Source organism: Myotis myotis, unplaced genomic scaffold (genome assembly GCF_014108235.1).
Source record: "Myotis myotis isolate mMyoMyo1 unplaced genomic scaffold, mMyoMyo1.p scaffold_m19_p_19, whole genome shotgun sequence".
Taxonomy (NCBI): Eukaryota; Metazoa; Chordata; class Mammalia; order Chiroptera; family Vespertilionidae; genus Myotis; species Myotis myotis.
The window spans coordinates 38,510,649-38,536,667 of record NW_023416323.1 but is presented as its reverse complement, the minus strand read 5'-3'; the positions used below and the strand labels follow the sequence as shown (position 1 = coordinate 38,536,667).

Here is a 26,019-nt window from a genome sequence, read left to right as displayed (position 1 = left end):
TTGTCTGGGAAGCCTAGCCTCACCTACATCCCCCAAATCATAGCAGCCTCCCCCAACCCATAGCAGGAGCCTGCAGCCAAGACTGTCCCCAAGACCTGGGCCTGGTTGCCTGGAGACAGTGGGGTGTGAGGAGAGCCAAAGAGTAGCCTGAGATCCCAGAAAGTGGCTCTCCACCCCAAGGACCAGCACCATCCCCATCCCCTATCTGGGTCTCCCCTGCTGTTGAATATAGAGATGGGCTAGATCTCCATTTGCGGGGGGGGGGGGGGGGGGGGGGGGGGGGGCAGGGGAGGGAGAGTGGGTGAGGGGCCTGGGAATGGCCCATCTGAGCCTCTGATTATCCCAGCAGCAATCTGTTCCCACCCTCTCTGCCTTCACCAAGAGCCTCCTGCAAAGCTCCCCATATAATCTCCCAGAATCATATTTTGAATACTGTTTTGATTAAACACCAGAGCCAGGGGAGGGAGGGTACAGCCCTGCTCTCCCGGCTGAGCCTGCTGGTGCCCACCGACAGCTGGCCTGTGAGCGCCGCGAAGTGCCTGCCTGCAGATGCAGGGAGGTGACGTTCTCAGGGCTGAGTCTGCAAGCGCTGGACCTGCACACGCCCTTGATGGCTAAAGCGTCCCTGCCATCAGCTGGGGGGCAACCACCCGGGGCCCAGGTTGAGAGAAGCTGAACCATGGTCTAGAGCAGCGGTTCTCAACCTGTGGGTCGCGACCCCTTTGGTGGTCAAACAACCCTTTCACAGGGGTCGCCTAAGACCATCCTGCATATCAGATATTTACATGACGATTCATCACAGTAGCAACATGACAGTGATGAAGTAGCAACGAAAATAGTTTTATGGTTGGGTCACAACATGAGGGACTGTATTTAAAGGGCCAGAAGGCTGAGAACCACTGATGTGAAGGGTGATTATGAGTTGTGAGATCATCAGAGATGGGTGTCTTCCCTCGTGGCCTGGGGCTGCCTCCAAATGGGCTTCATTTTAGCGCCTCGGAGACCCTGTCCTGGGGCAATGATGCCAACACTGATCGTGATGATGAGTCCGGAGAAGTCCTCCTCCATCCTGGCATCCTGGCGGGGCCTACAGCCAGCCAGGGAGGCATTTCCTTTTGTTTTGCCTTTTAGTACCATTATCCAAGCTGTACCCCAGACCAGTTCAATCCAGTCTCTAAGGCTGAGGTCCAGCAGTGTTTTTCAAGCTTTCAAGTGACTCCAAGGTGCCGCCGAGGCTGAGAACCGGGGCGCTACACCCAGGCTGCTTCTCCTCCCAGCCCCGGGATTTTCTAGAAGCTGGGTGGAGGTGAGGGGTAGGGCTTGGCCCACTGAGAGTCTAGAAGCCTATGATTTTCCCTTCAAATCTATGGATCTTTCTGGTTTCCCCACAGTACAATGAAGAATAATAAGTACATTTCCCCCCACGGTTTGGGAAGGAGCCCCAATACCGTTTCATTGGGGTTCGGGCTTCACCAGGTGGATTCTGGAGAATCCCGAACATTCCGTGCATAAAAGACGCTAACCCAGAACCCAAGAGGCACCAGGCCAGGTAGGAAGCAGGCGACCAGGAGGAGGGTGCTGACTCTCTGGCCAATGGTCTGGGCCAGTCCCCAGCCACACACACAGATGGTGCTGGTTGGGGCAGGCACCTGGCTGCCCATCACACTCCCCCATCAGCATCCTGGCCTGACAGTGTGTGTGTAGCCTCGATGTGGGAGGAGAGGGCAGTGACGCGGACTCAAGTGCTGTGAAGTGCCTGACACGTCGTACAATCTCAGAACAACTCTGCACTCTATACAGGAGGAAACCAAGTCTTAAGTAAGTGAAGTCCTTTGTTCAAGGCCCAACTGCCAGGAAGTGGCAGAGTTGGGGATTGCATCCAGGTCTGTCTGACCCCAAAGCCCAGGCTACCCACCCCAGCCATGGCAGGAGGCGGAGGGCATCTGCTCCCAGATCACACTGTGCAGAAAACGGGTGAGAACCAGACTCCCCAGGTCTGAATCCCAGCTCTGCCATTTGCTAGCGGTGCGACCTTTGGCAAGTGGCATAACCTGTCCGGGACTCAGTTTCCTCATCTCTAAAATGGAAATAATAGTACCTGCCTCACGGGACTGTTGTGAGGATTAAACAGTTACTATGAAAAGCGTTAGAATTGTGCCTGGCCCAGAGCAAGTCTTCTATCAATGCCAACTGCAACTTCTCCTGCTGTACCTCAGCTGCCCCTGCCACAGGCGTGCCCCTCTCCCCCCCACCCCCACCCCACCCCCCGTGAGGTCTGGAATCACTGTTGTGTGCCCTAATCTGCAGCCCAGCCTGCCTGGCTGGCTCATCATGCCAAGCCCATGTCTCAGCTCATACGTGTCCCTCTTACCTAGAGCAAAGGCATGGGGTCATTCACTCGATGTCCACTTAGGGAGAAACCTCACCAAGTGGGTTTTATGAATTGCTCACACTTCCCCTTATCAAGATTAATGGCGCCATTGCCCACGGTCAGTCCTTCTGTGGTCGCAGCTAATGGCTTCAACCCTGCACACGTTTCCTCTGCATTTGCTTCAGAAAATCATTCTGATCAGCAAGACGGCTTTAATGGCCACTTGGTACTAATGATGCCTTTTAAGTGCATAAAGAGAGTCTCTAAGTCCCACACAGGACGCCCACTGCCCGGGGACAACAGCTATTGACATTGACACGGAGGCAAGGTCAGAGGGCTGCCGGCCACCATCGGGCCTGGTGCTGGGCCTAGCCGTGGGGACGTGTCAGGACATTGGAAAAGCCCTCATTATTCCCCGTGGCCCCTCAGACTTGCGTCACCTACTGAACCCGCTGTGTACATTTCCGAGCATCGTAGCCAATGCCAGTTCTCACATCTTCTTTAAGACTCAGGCCATATCCAGACGCATACTATGTTCACTTGATATTTTCTTTAACTAGACTCACTTTCACTTTTAAAAATATATATATATTTTTAAATTGATTTCAGAAAGGAAGGGAGAGGGAGAGAGAGAGAGAGAGAAACATCAATGATGAGAGAGAATCATGGATCGGCTGCCTCGTGCACGCCCCCGACTTGCAACCTGGGCATGTGCCCTGACCGGGGAATCGAACCGTGACCTCCTGGTTCATAGGTCAGCATTCAACCACTGAGCTACGCCGGCCGAGCCACTTTCACAGTTTTTAAGTCAATTTTGGGGCAGAAAAACATTGCTGGTCCAGAGGCAGCTTGCTAGCATGATGGAGAATAGAAATACTAGGACAGGAGGGAGAGCAAGCGGGGTTCGTATTCTGGCCCGGCCACTTAGCAGCCTTCATCTCGCCCAGCCTCATCTTCTTCAAGTAAAATGGGATAGAACTGGAGCTGAGCTCGTGCGGCGATGGTTTGCCAGCTGAGGAGGAACTCTGGTGATGAATGCTCAGTGTTTAGCTCCGGACTGGCGCCCAGTGCTCTGCAGATACTGGCGACGACTGTTGTAACTGGCGCTGTGACGCTGGACTCCCTGGGAGAGTGGCCCGCAGCGTCAGCCTGCCTTCCAGGTCCCTGCTGTGGTCACGGTACAGACTCCAGGTCCCATCTCATGGGTCACCTCACGGTGGGGTCTCCGTTCTGTCAGCCAAGGGCCATTCCCCAAAGATGGGCCTTGGGCACGTGGTGTGGGTCTCTCTCAGACCGAAGCATTGCCTCACTCCCACGCTTCTCCCCTCCCGGGGGACAGACCTGCTCCCTCACCCAGGAGTGAGCTGCTTTCAGCAGCAGCCCTTACCTCCACAGGAAGCTCCCACCTCCCAGGGATGCAGGGCTAGTGCCCCGTGTGGTGTCTGCCCTGTTGCCCAGTCCTTGACCATTCGTCTCATGACTTCCCAGGAGGACGCCAACCCTCCAACCTTCCGTTTCTGAAGCACGTTGGTTCTGGTCTCACTTTCTGCCAAATGTTTATATTGTAAGTGATTGGTGTTTAGACCCCATCTTTGAGCAGTGGGTGAGACCACCCTCAGGAAAGGGGTGCCCCAGGGCTGCTTGGAGCCAGGAGGGACATTGGCAAGGTTGATCCATAAACTCTCAGAAAGCAAGAAAAATAAAGGGCGCGGGGGCGGCGGCGGGGGGGGGGGGGGGGGGTCCATGGGAGAGAAGCCAAGTGGAGCCTAGATCCAGGGTAGGAAGTGAGCTGAGGATGCGGAGACCAAAGGGCCCTGGGAGGTGAGCTCAGAGACGCCAGAAGGCGAGAACCAGCGTGGAGTGAGGGAGGCTGGGACGTTCAGGAAAGTAAGTGCCCTGATGCTGGAATCCAGTAAACTTTCCTTGATGTGCAGCATGCTGCCTACGGAACCAGTAGATACTTATTTTAAAATCCACTCTACTAGCCGAAACCGGTTTGGCTCAGTGGATAGAGCGTCGGCTTGCGGACTGAAGGGTCCCAGGTTCGATTCCGGTCAAGGGCATGTACCTGGGTTGCAGGCACATCCCCAGTAGGAGATGTGCAGGAGGCAGCTGATCGATGTTTCTCTCTCATCGATGTTTCTAACTCTCTATCACTCTCCCTTCCTCTCTGTAAAAAATCAATAAAAAATATATATAAAAAAAAAAAAATTTCTTAAAAAAAAAAAAAAAATCCACTCTACTAACCAGTAGATATTTATTTTTAAATCCGCACTATTAACTGGTAAATATTTATTTTTAAAACGTAAATATTTATTTTAAAATCCGCACTACTAACCGGTAAATATTTATGAAAAAATCCGCATTATTAGCCGGTATGACTATTAGCTGGGAGTGGGGTAGTCTTATAATTTTTTTTTAAAGCAAAACTGAATTCTCAAACATACACAGACGCTTCTAATCTGAGAGGGAGGCGGTATCCCTTTGGCGGGGACAGGGGAAGGGGGCGCAGGGACGGGAGCAGAAGCCCTGTCTGTATGCAGCTCCTCATACACTCTCTCCATGGAATTCTCAGCTGCCGCTCAGCCCCCACTCAGCCCCCACCCGTAACTGTGCCCTTTGACCTCTGACACCCATGAGTTTCACTTGACCCCTTTGTCAGGTGCCATTAAATGGCCTGAAGTTAAAATGTTAATTACCATGAATCATTTTTTATGAAATGGCTCGGCCCAGCCATAAATTCGGCTGCGAGAGGCCTTGTCCACGGAGCTGGCGGTGGATGGAATCCTGGCCGTCAGAGAAGACGCCTGAATAGGAGGATGTTTCTGGAGGTTTAAGTTCTTCGGAGAAAAAGGAACGAATGCCTACAGGTGGGAGGTGGACGATAGAGGGTGGCTTGGACAACAAGGAAGGAGATGGCAGGACGAAGTCCTGTCGGCTGGAGGAGACCGTGAACTTGGCCGGGGCAGGGAGGGCTCAGCTTTATCTGCCTTGTCCCTACACCAGGCTCAGTAACCGATTCAAGGTAGATGCCACACAACAGCAAACAACCCGACGTGGAAAAGTGAATGAATGAGGGAAGAGAGGAAGGGCAGACAAGGAAACGAGGGAAGGACCAAGCAAGGAAGAAGTTTCACAGGAGGCTGGGGGGCACATCAAACGCATATGAAGAGGGAAGAGCCACACTTCTGCCCTTGAGTTCAAGGTCCTGGGGACCTGCGTATTTATGTATGTGGTTATTTATTTTTTTGGCTAGATACACGAAAGTGCAATTACCTGCCTTTTTCCTGCTCAAGAAAAATCTATTTTAAAATCAATAAAAGAAAAGAAATAAAATCAATAAAACAGTTGGAATGATTAAACACACACACACAGACACACACGCACATACACACATGTGTTTCAAGGTAAATGCAGATCAGCTTCCTTTCAATGGGCACAAAGATGAGGAAATCCTAGAGGCCCGATGTACCACAGCAGTGACTGTAGCTAACGGATACTGTCTTGGGCACTTGAAAGTTTGTAAGGAGGGTAGATCTCATGTTCAGTGTTCTTACCACAAAACAAAACTAAAAACTAAAAAAAAACACACACACAAAATAAAACAAAACTTTGGGAGGTGATGGATAAGTCGATGACCTTGAATATGGTGTCACAGGTATTTGGATGCGTCCAAATTCAACAAATTGTACTTTCAATCGATGCAGTGTCTGGGTATCGATTATATCTCAGGAAAGGTGTTAAAATGTTCTTTCCGTGGGTACAAACGTGCACAGGAAAGTAGACTGCAAGGTCAAGTTCATGTGCCAAGAGGAGATGGGTGGTGATGTCTGGAAGATGAATTCCTTTGGCCAGGAAGCTGCAGGTGTTAGAAGGCGGAGTGGGTGCCAGCCAGCCCCAGGCCCACTGCCGGAGGTCCTGGAAGACCAGGACCAGGGGAAAGGCACTAAGTCAGTGAGAGGGGCCAGAATAATGGCCCATAGCTTGGAGGTCAAGGAAAAAAAAACAATAACCGCGAAGAAACCACAAACCCTATTTGATGAGAGTTTCAACTGCATGGAAATAGATGACTTCGCGTATTTTTAAAAGCCTGGCTTCATTAAGGCGATTGCAGCCAGTACCTCGAGGTCCTGTGGAGAAAATGAAATGGAGGTAGGTTTTCTGAAGCCGGTCCCACAAGGTCTCCAGTTGAGTACCTGTGACGGAGCATTAGCTTTATCTTCGTCAATATACTGGCTATTGAAAACTATAATGCGGCCGTGTGGAGCATTTCATCACCTTCCCCCGATCTCTAAAGAATCGCAGCTAATTGGAATCCCAGGGCAGTACCGGTGTAAAAGCAAGGCTCTTAGCTGAGATGGAGGGAGAGTACCACTTTGGCAATGACACTTCCTGTATGTGTCAAAGGAAGGCGTCCCTGCCCAGAGACCCAGTCCTCGGCAAGTGGGGGCCAGATCACAGAAACGGAACCGAAACGGCTGGCGTGGGCAAAAAAGGCCCTTGCTTTCCAACCCACACTCTCCCTGCGCCCCGTCGAATGCTTCGCAGTGTGCAGTGCATTTTCACATATATTTTGTCACTGACCCTCACAAGGGGCGTGGCTACCTGAATGGGGATTCTGAGCTCCCTTTGCAGTTAGAAGAACTGAAGTTAAAGAGGTCACATGGCTCATATCTTGGGCTGGACTTCCCTCTCCCCTCCCCCAGAAGCTGACTCTGAAGCAAGATTTGAATACAAGTGGTTGACTTGGAAGATGATCGAAGGGAGTACCAGGGTGGGGGAGGAGAAGGGAGACAGAAGACGAGGAAGTCAAGGCAAGGTGCCTGGATGGGCAGGTTACCTCTGTGGGCAGCGGGGTCACATGAACCGAGAGCCGCTGGAAATCAACGTTCAATACGCCTTAGAGTTGTCCCACTCAAGGGCAAGGAAGTTAAAGTGTGAGTCCTCCAACTCCGACTTGTGCTCCTTGTGCAATTTAGCTGCCCAGGACCGAGAGAGAGAGAGAGAGAGAGAGAGAGAGAGAGAGAGAGAGAGAGAGAGAGAGAGACCCTGGGCTGCTCACAGAATAGGACTAGCGCATGCAGAAAGGTAGGTGCCAAGGGGGTAGGGGCTGGGCGTTTGCTAGCAGACCGGGGTGTGGTTGCCCATCAGCAGCGTGCCCAACCCCTTCGCCCTTGCCTGCCTCCCAGCAGAGAGGATTTCTTAGCCTCCTGCCGCTCAGGGAGGGCTGGCTGTGGTCAAGGAGATGTGACACAACACTTCTGGGGGCTTCTGGGAAAAAGCTGTATAAAGAGACCTCCCACTTCCTGGCCGCCCTGTGCCTCCTGCCTTTGGACAAGGCATGTGAGGCCATGAGGCCAGGACAGTGACAGCAACTATGACCATGACTTCGGCCCTGGTGTCATTTATATTCTGAACCAGGACTGACACTGCATACATCGGACCTAAAGTAATGTAAGCGGTGACCGTCCTGTGGTTTAAACCACTGCTGGCTGGGTTTTCTGTTACTTGCAGCTAACTGTATGCCCAGCCGACACAAGACTGGAATTTGTCTCTGAATTCAAAGTCCACATCTTTGTCCATTTCACTGTCTCTCCTGGTTCTGCAGGTGATGTAAAAATCGAAAGACAGCCTCTGCCCGACGTTCGTTAATAATCAAAATAAGGCTGGTGGTTTTAAAAGCTGTAAACGTGTGTCAAATTCTAACACGCTGTGCGATGGAAATAATTAAAATAGGAGACAAGTGATTATTGTAAGGAACGGATTCACGTATGTGGTTGTTTTCTCAAAACTCTTTTCAGATTTTCTCCCTCAGGATTTATTCTGAATAAATTATGTTATTCCTACCCTCAACATACACCCCCTCCACGCTCCCAGAGAACAGTTCACGAACGGGTGTAATACAGCCCAGTCACCCATGAAGGAAGAAAGGGACAGGGGGTACCTCTGGCAGAAACCAAGGCCAAGGTACACAGAAAGCAGACGAAAGTATAAATAAACCATTGCCAATAAACAGTAAAGAGTGGGGCATTTAAGAAATACAGGGGCAAGTGATGGAATGAGAGGGGGCATGACAGGCAGAACAGGGAGTCCTGGATTTGAATAGAAGCTTAGCCAAGTACAGACACTGGGCCCATGGGTAAATCATTTGCCCCGTCTCAGCCCATATTCTCTCCCCAGTAAAATGAAAGGCTCCTAAGAACTCCCTCTGATTCACTGGGAAGCCAGCGAGGCCCGCTTTTTCTTTGTTTTCAGCTTAAATTTATATATCTGTTTTTCCAAAAATGGAGCCCATCTGTAATTAGGATTTACAACCAAACGCCTCACATATCACTTTTAAATCTTTACTCCAAATATTAGTTGGGAAAAGGTTCTGGAGACCAAAAAAAAAAAAAAATCATCAACCGCGTCAGAAATGGCATTCATTTACTTTAAAGTCTTTGGGTGCGACAAAAGCAGGCGGCATGTTAATATGACATTTACAAATCACCCCCAACCACTCTCTAATTAACTTATTGTGTGCCTTCTCTAAAACTAACACACACGGAATTAGAGGAGAAACACTTATTTGTTCTGTTGCTAAGGAACCAGTATGATTTGCATAGGGGGGGGGGGGGATCATTAGTATAGTTAAGCTGAAACTCTATCTATTTATAACAGCCAGATTTAAAACAGGAGATCAAAGTCTCAAGCATTATTTTTTTTTCTCTCCATTCTTAAGTAAGCAGCCCAGGGCAGCCGAGTGGTTTTACCTAATACATAATATCGGCAAGAAGTTCCGTGGCACTTGATTTTAGCAACGGGATCCACAGTCACTCATGCGTAGGGACTACCCTAAGGGGATCAGAATCGTACAGTGCAGGCGGGCAGGGGGCTCCATTTGGCACGAGTGCGCTACACAGCTCAATATACACCTGATTCCAAATGAGTCCCGGCTGGCTGGCTCTTCTCCAGGCCCTCAATAAAGATGACTCTACTTTTGCCTCACTGAACTCATTCCTTCACTTACGTTTCTCTGGGAATGGTGGAAAGAGCACCAGATTTAGGATCAGAAGACTCTGGGTTTGAGTCTTAGGACATTGCCCCTGTATGAGCCAGGGGACCGTGAGCCAATGGCATTACTTCTCCCAGCCTTGGGTGCTTCCCCTGTAAAGGGGGCCTGGGATTCCTAGAATTTTATGGGAAATAAAAGAGAAAACGGGTCAGAAAGGAGGTGATGTGTGGGATATATTCACACAATGGAATACTAGGTGGCTGTAGAAAAGAAAGGGAGCATTTTAAAAAATATATTTTGATTGATTTTAGAGAGGAAGGGAGAGGGAGAGAGAGAGATAGAAACATCAATGATGAGAGAGAATCATTGATCGGCTGCCTCCTGCACGCTCCTTACTGGGGATCGAGCCCGCAACCAGGGCATGTGCCCTTGACTGGACTTGAACCCAGGACTCTTCAGTCCGCAGGCGGATGCTCTATCCACTGAGCCAAACCAGCCAGGGCAGAAAGGGAGCTTTTAACCTCCGGAGCAGCATAGATGGACCTGGAGACTATTACGCTACGTGAAATAAGCCAGTCAGAGCAAGACAAATAGCACATGGTCTCACTCGTATGTGGAATCTTATGAAGGAAATGAACTGACGCACAAAAGAAGTCCAGAGGCCTGGCTGCATGGAACAGAATAACAGGTCTCAGTGGAGGACGGGGGGTGGGAGGGGACACGAAGAGATTAACCAAAGAACATATATGCATATATGCATAACCCATGGACACAGACAATCGTATGGGGAAGGCCTGGGTGGGGCAGGGCTGGGTGGAGGAGGGCAAAAAGGGAGACATGTGATTCATCTGTAATACTCTCAACAAGAAAAAATGTCTAGGATCCTAGGCCCCGCTGCGGAATACTGACTTAAAATGGACAGAGGAGAGACCTGGAAGTCTCCGTGCTTTCACATGACCACATGGATGTCTTCGTATGGGATGCATTTGGGAGCCCCTGGCACAGTGAGCAGACCTGTGCACTTGGGAGCCGCCAGCGCTGGATCTCACTGGGTGGGTAATCCTGGGAGAGTGACTGCACCTCTCTGGCCTCAGCATCCTCATCTGTACAATGGGAGCAATAACGGCTACTTCAGAGGGTTGCTAAGACTCCGTGTCTGCTCCAGATTTTGAGAAAAAGGTTATCTAAATGAAAAGCTTTCCTACTGAGGTGCCTGACCGGAGGCAGCTGAACGGGCTGCTACTAAGAAAGACACGTATGTTGTTGTGTGAGTAAAGGAGCAGGAAAACACTGGTCAGCAGGATGGATCTGAGAGCTGGCGTTTTGTGGTGGCCGCAGACGGACTGTTCACAGCTCACGGAGGTGTGAGGTGGTCCTCACGGAGCAGTGGCAGGGCAGACACATGGCCCAGCTGCCTGCTCCAGGCTTGGGACAAGCCGCCACCCTCTGCTGAGGGTTTGTCGGTGGCAGACACACTTGACCTTCAACCTCTGGGTCCTCTCTCTCTCTCTCTCTCTCTCTCTCTCTCTCTCTCTCTCTCTCTCTGCTGGAGCAGGGCTCAGTACTTGGGAGAGACACGTGTCTCTGTCCTCACGGACATGCTGTGTCTTTTTCTAGCGTTGGAAGGAGTGACTCCTTCCACCATGAAATCGACTTTATTTTATCAATGAAAAAAGAGAAACACTGTCAAGACCTACAATGAAAGTGCCTCCATGCCCTGAGTATAAACAAAAGTAGCATATTTGAGATGGCCTGATGTACGGGATTGCACTAATATTTTTGCTTCTAACATACTTTCAAGCAGTAGAAACAATCTCTGCGATGATTAGCTTAACTGGAAGCCTGTGTCCGTGTGTAACCTCTAACTCCAGCTCCAATGGATGGATGAATCCAACCTCGTTCTGTAGTGACTTCTTTAAACAATTTCATTGCACTGCTCTTTTACCTCAAGTAGGACGTGTCCTCTGTGGAGTTCAAAGACTCCCTGATGGCTTAAACAACACAAGAAAAGCCCATCAGTTCTAACCTTGGCTTCGCAGAGTGGGAGGCGTGTTAGACGGGAAGGAGGAGCTCTGGGTGCGCCCTACCCTCTGCCACCCACGCATCCTTTGACCTGAGCAGGGCATTGTCCTCTCCTTGAACTTCAGTGTCTTCGGGATGGAAACCAAGAGAGCTGCCCGAGGCACTCAAGAACGGCGGCCTCCCTCGCTTCTGGAGTTGGATAGTCTTGCGATCGCACTGGGGTTGGATTGTGAGCACGTTGAAGACGAATCACTGAGTCCTGTTTTCACTGTTTTCCATCCTGTGATTATCAAAGAGATCGTCTCCACAGGCACTTGTCTCCACGGGCACCCGTACATCTTTAGCACGTTTCTGACACAGGATCTCCCTTCCTAATAAAGGGAGGGAAGCCCTGAGGCTCAGAGAGCTGTAGGCAGGCGGCAATTACGTGGATGGTTCCTCTGTAATGGTGGGAGGTGGTGATGTGGAGTTAGTGGGATTTTTTTTTTTTTTTCCATCTGTGGAAGGGATATAAACTTTCTTTTAAAAAGAAATGTATTTTGCCCTAACTGGTTTGGCGCGGTGGATGGAGCGTCGGCCTGCGGACTGAAGGGTCCCAGGTTCGATTCTGGTCAAGGGCATGTACCTTGGTTGTGGGCATATCCCCAGTGGGGGGTGTGCAGGAGGCAGCTGATTGATGTTTCTCTCTCATCGATGTTTCTAGCTCTCTATCCCTCTCTTTTCCTCTCTGTAAAAAAAATCAATAAAATATATCTTTTAAAAAAATAAATGTATTTTATTTAAAAAGCAAGTGTTTTGAACAGAAAAACACACACACAGGTAAATGATAGTACAAGTGAAACTTGGATATGACCAGAAATCAGAAAGGGGGAGCTCACAGGAGTGGTGTTTGGAAATCACGGAGCTGGTACGTCAAGACTTCGCCGATGAAAGCAACAGTTCTATTTACAGATGGATGTCCGACATTATATCTGCTCCACGAAACATTCACTCATTCCCCCTGGACACCCATGCCCATCGGCCCTTTTTCCCAACCCCCGATTTAGCCTGGACAACCGAGTTTGAAGGCGCTGCTGGAACAGAAGCGTAAGGAACGCTTCTAAGAATTCTGCATTCCATTTCTCATGTCAACACCCGGGACACTGACAACCAGCCCTTTCCATCGTCTGCAAGAACAACAACAACAAAGCTACAGATTTCCTGTTCTCCAACTTGATTGAAGCCGGCAGGGACCGTGCGTACACATGCAGACCTGCAGGGTGATATCCACAATCCCCTAGGCTGGCAAATTAGGCCAACGGTTTCTCTGTGTCTACAATCGTCAGTTTCAAATCGCGGAAAGATGTCTGTGAAACAGAATCAGAGGCCCACGGGCCCTCTCTCCTGCCTCCGTGCAAACAGCCATTGTTCAAGGCCGATGAGCATCACCGGTGGTCCCTTCGTTCCGAGGCCCCCACGTCCAGGCGTGGGATCATCTGCGGTTCTTCTCTCACTGCTCTCCCCGTTTCGAACAGTTTTGGTTCCTAAGCTCCGCTTCCCTGTGGCTTCCTGGCGTCCTGATGACAAGCCACCTCACTTTCTTCCTGTCCTCTAAGGCCCGCGGGGCACTGGGGACCACACGAAATTTGTTTCTAATTTTGCGTCTGCCAAAACGTTCCTGGGGTAACAATACAGGCCTGTGAGAATAGGACGCGCTATCCCTCTACATCCCCCAAATAAACAAATCCAAGAAGAAATCAAACACAGTCCTGGAAACAGAGCATACATATTTTTGCACCCGCTCCCGCCCCCACCCTCCACCCCTTTCCTTAGCTGGTGAAACTCGTTTCTGAATGATGGCCTAAGATTGCATATTTATCCTCTTTGTGTTTACAACAAATAATCATGACCTCAGCAAATGGAACGGAACACCGGGGCTTTCTTCGTCTCCTTGGCTTCATGTTTTGTACCATGAATGTCCCTAAAGACAATTTAAGAGAATGTGGAATCCAATTTCCTCACTGGTGTGGGGAGTTTTTATCTTGAACTCAGAATAACAAGACGTTCCCCACGCACTCTTATCCGCAGTTGGGATCCACATAGACACAGAGCGGAGTCATCTTTCCATTCTGGTGTTTAGATAATTCAGGGTAACTTAGAGTTCTGAATTCCTGAATCTTGGCCAAGGTGATGTCATTAAATCTATAATGAAAACAGTGTCACTGCGAGAATTAATTCATTATGGTGGAATTAAGTTAAATCCTCTATGATATGCCAGTAAGCTCCCATACTAACTTGCTTGCATCAACCCAAATGAAGCACATTCAAATACCAAAAAAAAAACAACAAGTTCCAACCTCAGACCTCATAGACTGTTAGGTAACTTTCAAAGTGAAATCCATTTAACTATTAAAAATATTTATAAATCTCATGGCATTTAAGCATCTTAAGATGTCTTAAATGTTGCCGCGGCCAAATATTTGGGGGTTTATAGAACATCTTTGCCTGAGGGAGTATAACTTACTGTATCAATCATTATCATGCATTTTATACATGTTTTTGCTGTGTTGCTCCGTCCCAACAATAGCCAAATGGCACAAGAATTGCCCCAGCGCCTCAATAATCCTCAAAATATTATCTCCCTCCAGATATGATCAGCAGTGTTGCCAGAGTTTGAAGGAACTGGGTCAAGATTTTTAAGGCCCTTTCTCATCCCCAAGTCTATAGCATGTCATCAACAAATGCTTTTGCTGTTAGGTTCTGCAGAGAGAAATAAACAAATACAATCTATTTTCTGTCCTCGAGGACTTTATAGTCCAGTCCCGAAGCCATAACATGTTCATGTGAAAACCTCTCCCCTCGAACCTGGGCAGGAAAGGAAGAAGGACATAGCTATCAGCCAGGCACTTACAATGGACTATTTCTGCTTCTGACACCAAATTCTGCTGAGTCTGGGGAAACTTCCCACTTCCTCCCTATATCCTGACTCACCACATACTTATCGAGAATAATGACTGCTTAAAAAGGAGGTTGGGTTTGTTAGAGAAAAATACTACGATGGTATTCAGTACGAAAACTTGGGTGTTCATTTTGGGGGGGGTGGGTAGTAAAGGTTACTGCTTCAGAAATTGAGTCATTTCATATCAGTGAAAGAATACGCATTTCAAACAGATAACTGGGGGGGGGGGGGTCACGATTCTTGCTTTTGACACATGGCTGTTAAGTGACAAATGGAAATTTCCTGAGCTCAGTAAAACGACTTGACAATAGGCTGAGTATAGTTTCTCCCTGTCAAAAAAGTTGTCGCAATCTCGCTCCATCATTAACGATGACCAGCCAGGCTCTTTGTCTGCAAACACCAGGGAGCAAATGAAGCAAATTTCATCGCTGCCCATGGCTGGCCGGGCAAGCCTTTCTTGTTGCCACCTGGCAAAGAGAAGTCTTATTTTTACAGATTGGCTTGTATTACAACAAAGATCACCCCAAACCCTCGAAATAACAACAACAAAAAAATCCGAGGCCTTGTCAATGGCTGGCTTGCTTTATACAATATTGATAGACAACCCCTGGGCAACAAAGGAATTCTGACGGCGCCTCCGTTCTCTTTGTAATGGGGTTTGGCCAGGACCAGGGAAAGCATGTGCTTATTTTTTATTTATTTAAAATGTACAGCCCGCCTGCTTCTCAAAAGGCTTAGCATGGCTTGCGAAGACACAAACAAGCGCCGAAATGAAGCAGAAAAGCCATATGCGTTAAGACTGGTACAAGTAGAAAAATAATTTTTTTTTTTTAAGGAGAGAGAGATGGAGGAAGAGAGAGGGAGGGAGGGGGGGAGGGAAGGAGGGAAGGAAGGAAGGAACTAATCAAACACATTATTAGCCTAGGCCAGTGGTCGGCAAACTCGTCAGTCCACAGAGCCAAATATCAACAGGACAACGATTGAAATTTCTTTTGAGAGCCACATTTTTTAAACTTAAACTCTATGGGTAGGTCCATTGTTATTAACTTAATGAGGGTACTCCTAAGGCTTAGGAAGAGCCACACTCAAGGGGCCAAAGAGCCGCGTGTGGCTCGCGAGCCGCAGTTTGCCGACCACGGGCCTAGGCAAATACAGCTCCTATAACTGCGCTTTAAACGAACGTAGATGCAGCGTTTCCTGGTCAAGAAACCAGCCAGCCAGAAACTCGGCGGGCCCACCAGCACGACTCACCAGCTGTTCTGTTTTCGGCCGGCATTCACTCCGAACGGTTGATGCTCAGGCTGTACTAGTTGCTAAATATGTTTATCATCACCCCAGGAGCCACGCACAGAACAGGCACTCGCTAAACGGTAACTGTTTTCAATATTTTTGCCCTGGATTCTTTGAAGAAGCCACATTCCCCACAGCATTCGGTTGATATATATTTGAAATACGCAGAAAAATATAGCCCCATTTTCCCTTCAAACAACTGCATGCCCAATGACTTTTTCCTCAAAAGGAGAAACAAGTAGAAGAGACCACAGCTCAATTGATCTCCGCAAGAAATCTGATTCTTGATCTTCGCAGAGACGTGGCGACTACCTCATAAGTAACTTGAATAGCACAGCGGGGTGCCTAGTGTGCAGAAGTGTGCAAACACAAGATGACTTTCTCTCAAGTTTGCAAAAAATGGGGGCGGGGCATTTCTCCCTTTTTCTCTAATTTTCCTTCTCTTGAAGCTTCCCGCCCCGGGCAGGAGTTCACGTAGCTAATTGCGCATTTCCCCTTGTGCGACCAAAGGACAAGGTGTCTGCTTTCGCTTCAGATGGCTTGGCCCTCAATCAGCGTCGCCATAAATGTGACACATGCATATTAAATCCAAATATTTTATCGGTGCAAATAAATATGATTTGTAAAAAGAGTCAAATTAACAATCCATTACATACTAATGGGTTCTAATCAATACGTTTAATTTGACTAAAAGGAGAGGGGCAGGGGAGGAAAGGGACGCATTTACACCCAAACGGTGCGGTTGAAAATTATAAAGGTGACGGACTCTACAACTTTTGAGCTATATTCTGAGTTGGGGGCTTATGGAGCCCAGGCCTGAGATATGTTGAAAATGGACATCTGCTTGTGGTGTACACATGCATATTTCTAATTATTTTTCTTTTCTTTTTTAAAAAAAGAGCTTTCAATTTTTTTTAAGTCCATAGAATAAAAACAAACAAGCTCCCTGAAAAAATAATATATATTTTTAAATGGCATATGTGCTTCAGATTATTTTACTAAAAATAAAACAATGCACATAAAACTGCAGTCTCTTTTGTCCCCTCCCTATATCTCGCCCCTCTCCTTGCCTTCCTCCTTCTCAGGAGACTGGGCTGCATGTTGTGACTCGTCCGAATTTCTACACTTTCACTGCGTGCGTAGGGACCCGTACGCCATGCATGGTCTCACCTGCTGTGTTTGCAAAATTCGACAACTTGCTTGTTCCACTGGGTCATCTAATTTATCCCCTTTCCTATTCCACTATACGATTAAAGTATTTCCAGATTTTGGGGGCTCATTCATCCCCCTACTGATGGGCAATTAGAATGATGATTCTGGCATCAATGAGGAAAAAGGTGTCCAGGTTTCTTGATTCCAGGAGTGTTCGGGCCCTCGGACAGGCCACGCCTCACCTGTGGGAAGACCTCCATCCTCTCCTTCACCAGAGAACCCAGGGAGACAGTGACCCCCTTCTCCCAGGCTGCTGCTACCTTTGCATTTTACAGGCATTTGGCTCAAGCTGGCAGGGACCTGGGAGCAGGAACCCTGCCCCCCTTCTCGGGGCTCCCTCCAGCCCCCGTTTCTCTCCCACTCGGTGGCCCATATACTGAGCAACGGACAGGAAACAGACGAGGCTTCCATCTGCAGAGGCGCCTGCCTCTTCAGGCCAGGCGGCTGCAGCACACCCCCAATCCTGGTGTCGGTCTGCTCCCTAGCGTCGCGGCCAGGTCCAGCATCTGACAGCCACCGACGTGAGGCCAGGCTGCCCGCAGCTCCGGGTCCCAGCCGCCCTCCCGCCTCAGAGGAACAAAGCCCGACTCTCTTGCTATCTCCTGGGTGGCAAGGAAACCTCAATTATACACCCAAGGGATGTGGTTTCTGGAAAACTAGGAGGAATGTTCGAATTGTGTATGTGAATTGTTTTGCTTGACAAGCTGGGGACCATCAGCACATCGGCAGTACATCTTTATCTGATGGACTCCCTAGTCTCCTCTTGAATGGCTGCCCTTGATGTGGGCTGGATGCTTATGCAAAACATAGCCGATCCCTAACTTCGATCAGGGCATTGGGGGGTAGGGGGGTGGAAATTTTGTGTTGGGGTTAGTCCAGAGGGCTGGGGACTTCTCGGAAGAGCTGGTTGGCTGCAACTGAAGATTGAAATGGAAGGGTATAACATCCCCCTTTTGAGAAAAAGATGGCAGACGAAATGTCCTTCTTTTCTCTGATTTCTAGCTCATTTGAAAAAAACAAAACAAAAAAACCTTCTTTGTGTGACCCCTGCTCCCCAACACAGCATATGCAACATTTATTGCGCTGGCTATAGGCTTAGTGGAGTTCTCTGTCCAGACGGTGATCAAATGATGGGAGATGGGAATACGGAATTCCATAAGACGCACCAAAAATCGGCAAAACTACTCCAAGAAAAAATATGTGAAAAGCAATGTTTTAATTCGACACACCTCTTAGCAGAGGGATGTGGCTGATGGAAAAGTAGAGAGCTTTGCAGGGTATATGTAAACTGATTTGTTTTGTGAGCGTGGGGGGCGGGTAAAGCACAGATAGAGGTCACAGTGATGAGAAGAGTTTGAGAGGGCGGCAGGGGAGCCTAAGCAGGAATAATCTCCTGACTTTGACCTTGGGCTGCTGAGCCCTAATCGCTGATAACAGCCGTCAACGCAACCACAGCCCTCCACTTCCTATCGACGTGGCATTTACCTCTCCAGAAAGCCCCCCACTCCGGCCGGCACTTATGGCAAGATAATTCATAGTCCCCGGAGTTATAGATTCTGAGCGAAAGGCAACAGGACATGATAGAAGTCAAGGTCACCCATCATACGGGAGCTTCTATAACAAAGGGGATTATTGCTGCAATTACCGTCCCGTTGGAAAGATTTGGTGAGGTTTCATCACTTTCATGTGTAAATCTTCCTCTTGCCCGTGAAGTTTAAAAACTTTGCTTTTTAATGGAGGAATAAAAGCTCCCTCCATAGCACCACGAACGCTTTCTTATCGGAGCAGGCGAGTAGCTGGTCATGAGGTCAAGAGACGGGGGGAGGGGGATGGGAGAGCGGGGGGGATGGTCACCCTGTGCAGTAGCAAAACCTTCAAAGAATCTTCATGGGCTGATCTTGTCTCCTGTGTGTTGTCCTTCCCGATGAAACGCCCAACGTATTAAAATACACGCACAGTCCACGTTCCGTGTGAATGTTTTGTGTCTTTGTCGAACACATTTGTGAGAGGATTTTGAATCACTGGGATGCTAATGTTTTGTGGCTGTATTAACTGAAATATCGCCCCCTTATATTTTTTAAATATATTCTTATTGATGTCAGAGAGGAAGCGAGAGGGAGAGAGAGAGAGAGAACCATCCTTGATGAGAGAGAATCACGGATCGGCTGCCTCCTGCACGCCCCCTCACTGGGGATGGAGCCTGCAACCCGGGCCTGTGCCCTGACCCAAATCGAACCCTGACCTCCTGGTTCACAGGTCGATGCTCAACCACGGAGCCACGCCGGCCGGGCCCCCTTGTTTTTGCTTGTGGCCTTTTAGTACCTTAATGGGAAAGAGTTTCCTAATTTTGTTTCTAGCACGATTATTTATTTGCACTTGGTAGTGCTCCTCTCCTCTCTTGGAGCCAGTGACATTCCCCCGGGGTCTCCGGCAGTCCCGAAGGGCCTTGCAAAGTTGGAGTCTTTGGCCCTTCGCCTATTGTGTCCAACGAAGGCAACAGCACTCTTTGCCAAGACCTAAACCGGAGTTGAATGCAAGAGCACGTTTCCCACCCAAACTCGTTAGTGTCTAAATTTGCTCCTGGCTGGAGAAACTCCAGTTCCTGTCATTTCAACCAAAACCAAACCCAAACAAAACAAACCTGTTTTAAAAGCTTCTATTAAAAAAAAAGAAAAAAGGGTTCGGGGTCTAACAATTGTAATGAATAATCAGACACCCTGCCCCGGCCGGTCGGAAGCTGTGTGTGCCTTTGGGTGAGCCCGGGAGCGGGGTGACAGACAGCCCACTCCAGGCGCTCTCTGCAATGCTGTCTAACTCACCCGGCTCTCTTTTCGATGACCTGGGCAGTCTTGCCGTCTCTCTGCTCTGGACAAAAGAGCGAGCAGGCACAATCATCTGTTGAGAATGATGGCATCATTGTCTGCATAGCAGGGCTGTAATTAAGCACCAGAAATAGGCCAGCTCAGAATGGACAGAGAGAGAGGAAGGGAGGGGCAGGAAAACGGTGCCGCGGTGAGAGGCCTGAGCAAAGATAGTAGCTGAAATCCAGTACACACATGGATGAGGCCATCCCGGGAAAGAGTGTGTGTCCAGATGTTAAAAAAAAAAAAAAAAAAAGTGAAGCAAGACAGAGAAAGGGAAGCCAAGTGAGCTGCTCAGTGTTTGGGGCCCAGCTCACATACAGCCTCCTCCAGGCAGACCTCAGGGATGTCAGCTGGAAGAATTACTCATGTAGCAAACATTTACGGAGGGTTTGTGATGTACCAAGTATTGTTTTAGGTGCTAGGGAATCTCAGTGGTGAGTGAGAACCAGGCCCCTGACTTAATGTAGATACCTGAATGTTGACCCCAGAAAGGGCCAGTCTACCCCAAAATCCAGGAGAAGAGCATCCCAGGCACAAGGGACAGCAATGGCAAAGGCCCCAGGTGGGCATGAGACTGCAGTTTAAAAAAAGACCGGAGTGGTCCAGCCGATGTGGCTCAGTGGTTGAGCATCAACCTATGAACCAAGAGGTCATGGCTCTATTCCTGGTCAGGGCACATGCCTTGGTTGCAGGCTTGATCCCCAGTGCGGGGCTTGCAGGAGGCAGCCAATTGATGGTTCTCTCTCATCACTGATGTCTCTATTGCTCTCTCCCTCTCCCTTCCTCTATGAAATCAATAAAAAAATATATTTTTAAAAAATAATAAAATCTATATATATAAAAGTCCAGCGACCAGAATGACAGGGGGCTATGACATGTACTGCGGCAGCCAACTAGCCTGATCCGGGCCCCAATCAGGCCCCTCCCCCTGGCCGGCCCCGCCTGATGGGCCCCCATCAGGGCAGGCCGGCCGGACCCCACCTGTGCACGAATTTGTGCACCAGCCCTCTAGTAAAACATAAAGAAGGCCAGAGTGTTGAAGCTAAGGATGCTGGAGAAGGGGGTGAGACCAGAGAGGTGGGCTGGGCCTCGTCACGTGGGATCTGTGAGTCCCAGGTGAACAGCTTGAATGCTGAGCTTGAATGCTGGTGTCAATTCCAGGGGCCACCGTTGGAGGGGTTTTATTGTGTATTTTTTTAAATATATATATATATATATATTTATTGATTTCAGAGAGGAAGGGAGATGGAGAGAGAGACAGAAACATCCATGATGAGAGAGAATCATTGATTGGCTGCTTCCCACACACCCCACACACTGGGGATCAAGCCCGCAACCTGGGCATGTGCCCCTGACTGGACTCAAACCTGGGACCCTTTGGTCCAAAGGCTGACACTCTATCCACTGAGCCAAACCAGCCAGGGCCCTTTGGAGGGTTTTAAGCCTGAGGCTTATGTAACCTTCCCTTGCACGGAGGCCCTTCCTTCCAGACTTCTCTCTGCCCACCTGGCACTTACACACCGTGGACACCCACCGCACCACCTCACCAACCGAATGATGGCTTAGGACTCTATGAACGTATAGACTTTGAATGCCAACTGGCTCCGTGTGCTACCCAGGGCCTCCCTTATGCTCAGCCGGTTGATGGACGATGGCAAATTCAACCAGAACTGATGCTGAAACCAAACTCGCCAGGAGGGTTCAGAAAGGACACACCACCGAAGCCTTCATGGTCTTTGTTTTCTCTCCTCTCACGGCTGACGAAGCTACATAAAAAAATGCACTTCTTTCCAAAACCCAAGCAGTCAATCATGGGGCATCTGACACCCACCCAGCACAGAACACACGCGTGAAAGCGCGCACACGACTTAGTTGCACGAATGAGCACGCGAACAAACAGATTTCATCCTCGGTGCCTTAGAGAGCTCCAAAGTTTGGGGCTTAGACACGCTTCTTTGGGGCCAGAAGAAAGAGGACTAGCTTAGTCGGGGCCCCAGCAACCCCCTGAGGTAGGCAGAGACCCTCCAGCGAGTAAAACCACGGAGCATCAGAGCAGCAAGTCTCGACCCAGCAGGAAACTCTGAGGCCCAGAGAGGGAAGTGACTTACCCAAGGTCACGCAGCCACGTCAGGGCTCTCATTCCACACAGTGCTCCTTCGGTGCGTTCTGCTTCCTCCTTTAAAAGACAGAGGGGCAGGGAGAAGGCTCAGAAATAAGCCAGGTGAGCGCTGACTAGCGAAGGGTGACCTGGGCGCAGGTAGGACGCTCTCCCACTTTCCTCACTGACCCTGCTCCCCAGGTCCACCCACCTCGGGGCCCTTTGGGCAGGGGACTCCGGGCTCCTGGGTCTCCAGGGCATGGACTAGAAGAGGGGCATGGGCTTTGGTGGGGACACCCCTCAGTTTCCTCATCTGTAGAGTGGGTGTAAGTATATCTATCTCACAAGGCGGGTGTGTGAAAACTCAACCGATGAAAAGAGTTTATCACAATGCCTGGCATGTGGTACGTCCTCGATAAATAGTAGCCATCATCAACATGTTTTTTTTAATGATAGAAAAATATAGCCGAAACCGGTTTGGCTCAGTGGAAAGAGCGTCAGCCTGCGGACTGAAAGGTCCCAGGTTCGATTCCGGTCAAGGGCATGTGCCTGGGTTGCGGGCATATCCCCAGTGGGAGATGTGCAGGAGGCAGCTGATCGATGTTTCTCTCCCATCGATGTTTCTGACTCTCTGTCTCTCTCCCTTCCTCTCTGTAAAAAAAATCAATAAAATATATTTAAAATATATATATATATATATATACTCACAAAAATCACCCATTATCCCTACCACAGTTAATATTCTGGGGATTACCTTCCCAGTCTTTCTTCCAAGCAAATATAAGGATATAATGTAAAGTAATACAATATATAGAATAAAATATACACACACATATATATACACATACGTGTGTGCATTACACATGATCTACACACTATTTCATGATTTGCTTATTCATTTCAACTAGATTGTAAACATTTCCCAACCCATTGAATTCTTCCAAAATATGGTTCTGATGGCTTTTTTAGCCTATCTCCTATTGTTGGAAAGTTAGGCCTGTCAACTTCTTTGCTATTGCAAATGAGGCTTCAGTAATTAGTCCTCTATCAGTGGTTCTCAACCTTCTGGCCCTTTAAGTACAGCTCCTCATGTTGTGACCCAACCATAACATTATTTCCGTTGCTACTTCATCACTGTCATGTTGCTACTGTGATGAATCGTCATGTAAATATCTGATACGCAGGATGGTCTTAGGCGACCCCTGTGAAAGGGTCGTTTGACCGCCAAAGGGGTCGCGACCCACAGGTTGAGAACTGCTGCTCTACATAAATCTTTATACATATTTATGATCATTTCTTCAGGTGAATTCCTGCAGGATGACCTGCCAGGGCACGAGACATGCATGATTTTGAAGCTTCTGACAGAAATTGCCAAAATGCCCCCCCAAAAAGCTGGACCACTCCACACCCTCCTGAACAGGAAAGAGGAACATGCCCACATCCCCACCAGCCCCGGGTAGCATCCCTTTAAGTCCCTGTGCCTTGCAGAAAGGTCAAACATATTGCATCTTGTTTCCAACCCCTTGATGGCTAAGAAGCTATGAAGATTGAATTTCCACCTGTATTGACTCATGGATGACCTGCCTGCTGAAGTCCTTTACCTATTTTTCCACGGGGGTGTTTGTCTTCGCCGAACACACTTTGGAGAGGATTTCTGGATCATTGCAATGCTAATATTTGGTCGTTGTAGTAACTGAAATATTGCCCCCTTGTCTTTGCTTGTGGCCTTGTAGTGTGTTAATCAAAACGCCGGAAGCACACGAGTTTGGTGGGAAGTCCATCTGGCTCTGACATGCGTGTCTGGTGACTAGACAATCTCATTGCTATTCACTCCTGTCCCCAAAAACTGTTGTCCATGCTGGGCAGTAGGGGTCCACCTTCCTAACCATATGAGATAGTTTTACTCCGTATCAAGGCACCACCTACCTTCTTGTGGTGACAGTTTTTAGGGACCACTGGGATTGCCACTTGGACTCTTTATCTCCTATCCCATCATAGATACACACTCACCACCCCAAGGTTCTGGTGGGTCCCAGATGAGGAAGGTTGCCTTTGAACAAAGTGGGAGGAAAAGGTCTGGGTTGGGGGGGAGAGGGGAGAAGAGTAGCTGGTGGTGGGGTGTTTATTTTTAAGCAACCTAATTTAAGTGTAAAAATCAACTTTGCTCCTGAACAACGTGGCAACAACCCGAAAGCCGTGAATGATGGTGCTAAAACTAGGGACGTGTGAGGAAACGCTTTTATCCAACGCCCAGGGGAGACGTGGGCTGTTTCTGCGTCTACAGAGGACATTCCTGACCTGCCCAGATAACCCGCCTCGGCCCTTCCTTAACTCTTTGAGAGCCTTTCCATTGTCCCCACCAGAGAGCCCCGAACAGGAGCCACACACGTCTTCAGTCGGTGCAATTGACGTTCATGCCCCCGGTTCTTCTCACGTGGGCCGGTAACGGGACGCCCATTCTCCTCGGGCAAACCCCTTTCTCGGTTGTTTTGCGCTGGGAGAAGCTGGCTCCGACACCAGCTCCAGGGGCCGAGGGTTGACTCACACGTGGCCAGTCTTAGCTCCACGAAACATGTGGCCTCAGCTACGCACGCGAGGGCGGGCAAGGGTCCCAAGAGAATCAGACCCAGAACTTTGGTCCAAACCGTCAGGACGAGCGCCCTCTCTTTCACCAGGAGCAGAGCTGCGAAAGCCAACGTCTGGCCCGGTGGGTGCCCATCTTGCCACCTGGGAGCCCACAGAGATAAGGAGGCGCGGTGGGGAGATGGAGACGAAGAGGCTGCGTCCCCAGGACATGAGGGAGCCCACCCACGCAGCCATTCCCGAGACCCACCGCTGCTTCTCCGGTGACGTGGGCCGTCAACTTCCGATTTTGACGTCGCCCCTGGGAGCTGAGTTGCTGTCACTCATTGTGCAAGCGGTTCTGATGGATGCCATCCATCCCACACACTGGATCTCTGCCTTGCCCATCTGGATCGGAGATAGACACCCATGAACCCAGACATGGTTCCGGGCTGCCCAGCTAAGGGGATGGGCATGGGTCGCCCGGCGAGCTCATAGGAAAGGGGCCTGGAAACAGGTGTGCGAGGACTCGTTGCAGGAAACACACAGGAGGACTCCAGGGAGGTGTGACAGCCCGTTGTCATGGAGACCCCAAAGCCTAGGCCGTTGGAGGAAGGTGTTTTAGAGCCCGGTTTAACTGAATAGGAGGAAAAGTGTCTGACTCTCAGATGTGAGGAGGTAGGGAGCCCCCCTCCCCTGGGGTCGTAGAAGAAGAAAGCGCCTAACGGGATGTCACTGGGGAGAAGGCTGAACCAGGTACCCTTGACATTCCTGCTAACGCTCAGCCAGAGGACTCCGTGTTTCAAGGTGAAGAGGTTGGTGTTCGAATCAGGTCTTTGTCATTTGTGAGCCAGCTTTTCCAGCGGGGAAGGTAGGTGTGTAAGAGTAGAGTTGCTATGGAGATGATGAAAATGATGGATTCAATGCATAACGTAAAACAAAATTGCCGGTAAGTGTCTGGCCCCAACAGCCACACCCACTTCCACATACACTGGTGGGTAGGAGCGGGGAGAGGCTCCTCTAAAAGAACTGGGCTCCTCGAGACCCTGATTTGCACATGTGTGTGCACACATGCAAACATGTGGGGTTTTTTTTAATATTTTATTGATTTCTTACAGAGAGGAAGGGAGAGAGATAGAGAGTTAGAAACATTGATGAGAGAGAAACATCGATCAGCTGCCTCCTGCACACTCCCTACTGGGGATGTGCCCACAACCAAGGTACATGCCCTTGACCGGAATCGAACCTGGGACCCTTGAGTCCACACACCGACGCTCTATCCATTGAGTCAAACCGGTTAGGGCACATGCAAACATGTTTTGTTGTTGTTGGTCAAGTCCAGTTAAAATGCATGGAAAAACAATTTCCAAAATACCAATTAGCTGTTTATAGGTTCCTTGCTTAAAAGGAATCTACCTACAATATTTTGCCAGGACCGGAACTACAGGTGTTTTTGTGGATCTAATAGAACCATGGGGAGAACTCTGTCTTTTTACTAAACTTTCTTTAAAACAGAAATTAGATGCTTTCCTTTATCCCTTTCCCATCTCCCACCTCTGGTTTTTCGGCTAGTGATGTCTCCCCTCACCCTCATTTGCGTAAATACTTATTGTGCCCGGGACGCTTATGACCCATAAGCCTCCGAAGACAAAATGTGCAGATGGTTTT

The 26,019-nt window shown here is 49.2% G+C and overlaps 1 protein-coding gene across 1 annotated transcript in view; it reads left to right on the top strand.

The window, feature by feature from the left end:
* IRX6 (iroquois homeobox 6) overlaps positions 1-24,784 on the top strand; it is a 33,700-nt gene extending 8,916 nt beyond the window's left edge. Inside the window, exon 6 of the mRNA XM_036346855.1 lies at positions 24,465-24,784. Within this exon, the coding sequence (XP_036202748.1) occupies positions 24,465-24,784 (320 nt within the window). The remainder of the gene's footprint in view (positions 1-24,464) is intronic.
* Positions 24,785-26,019: the final 1,235 nt, after the last annotated feature.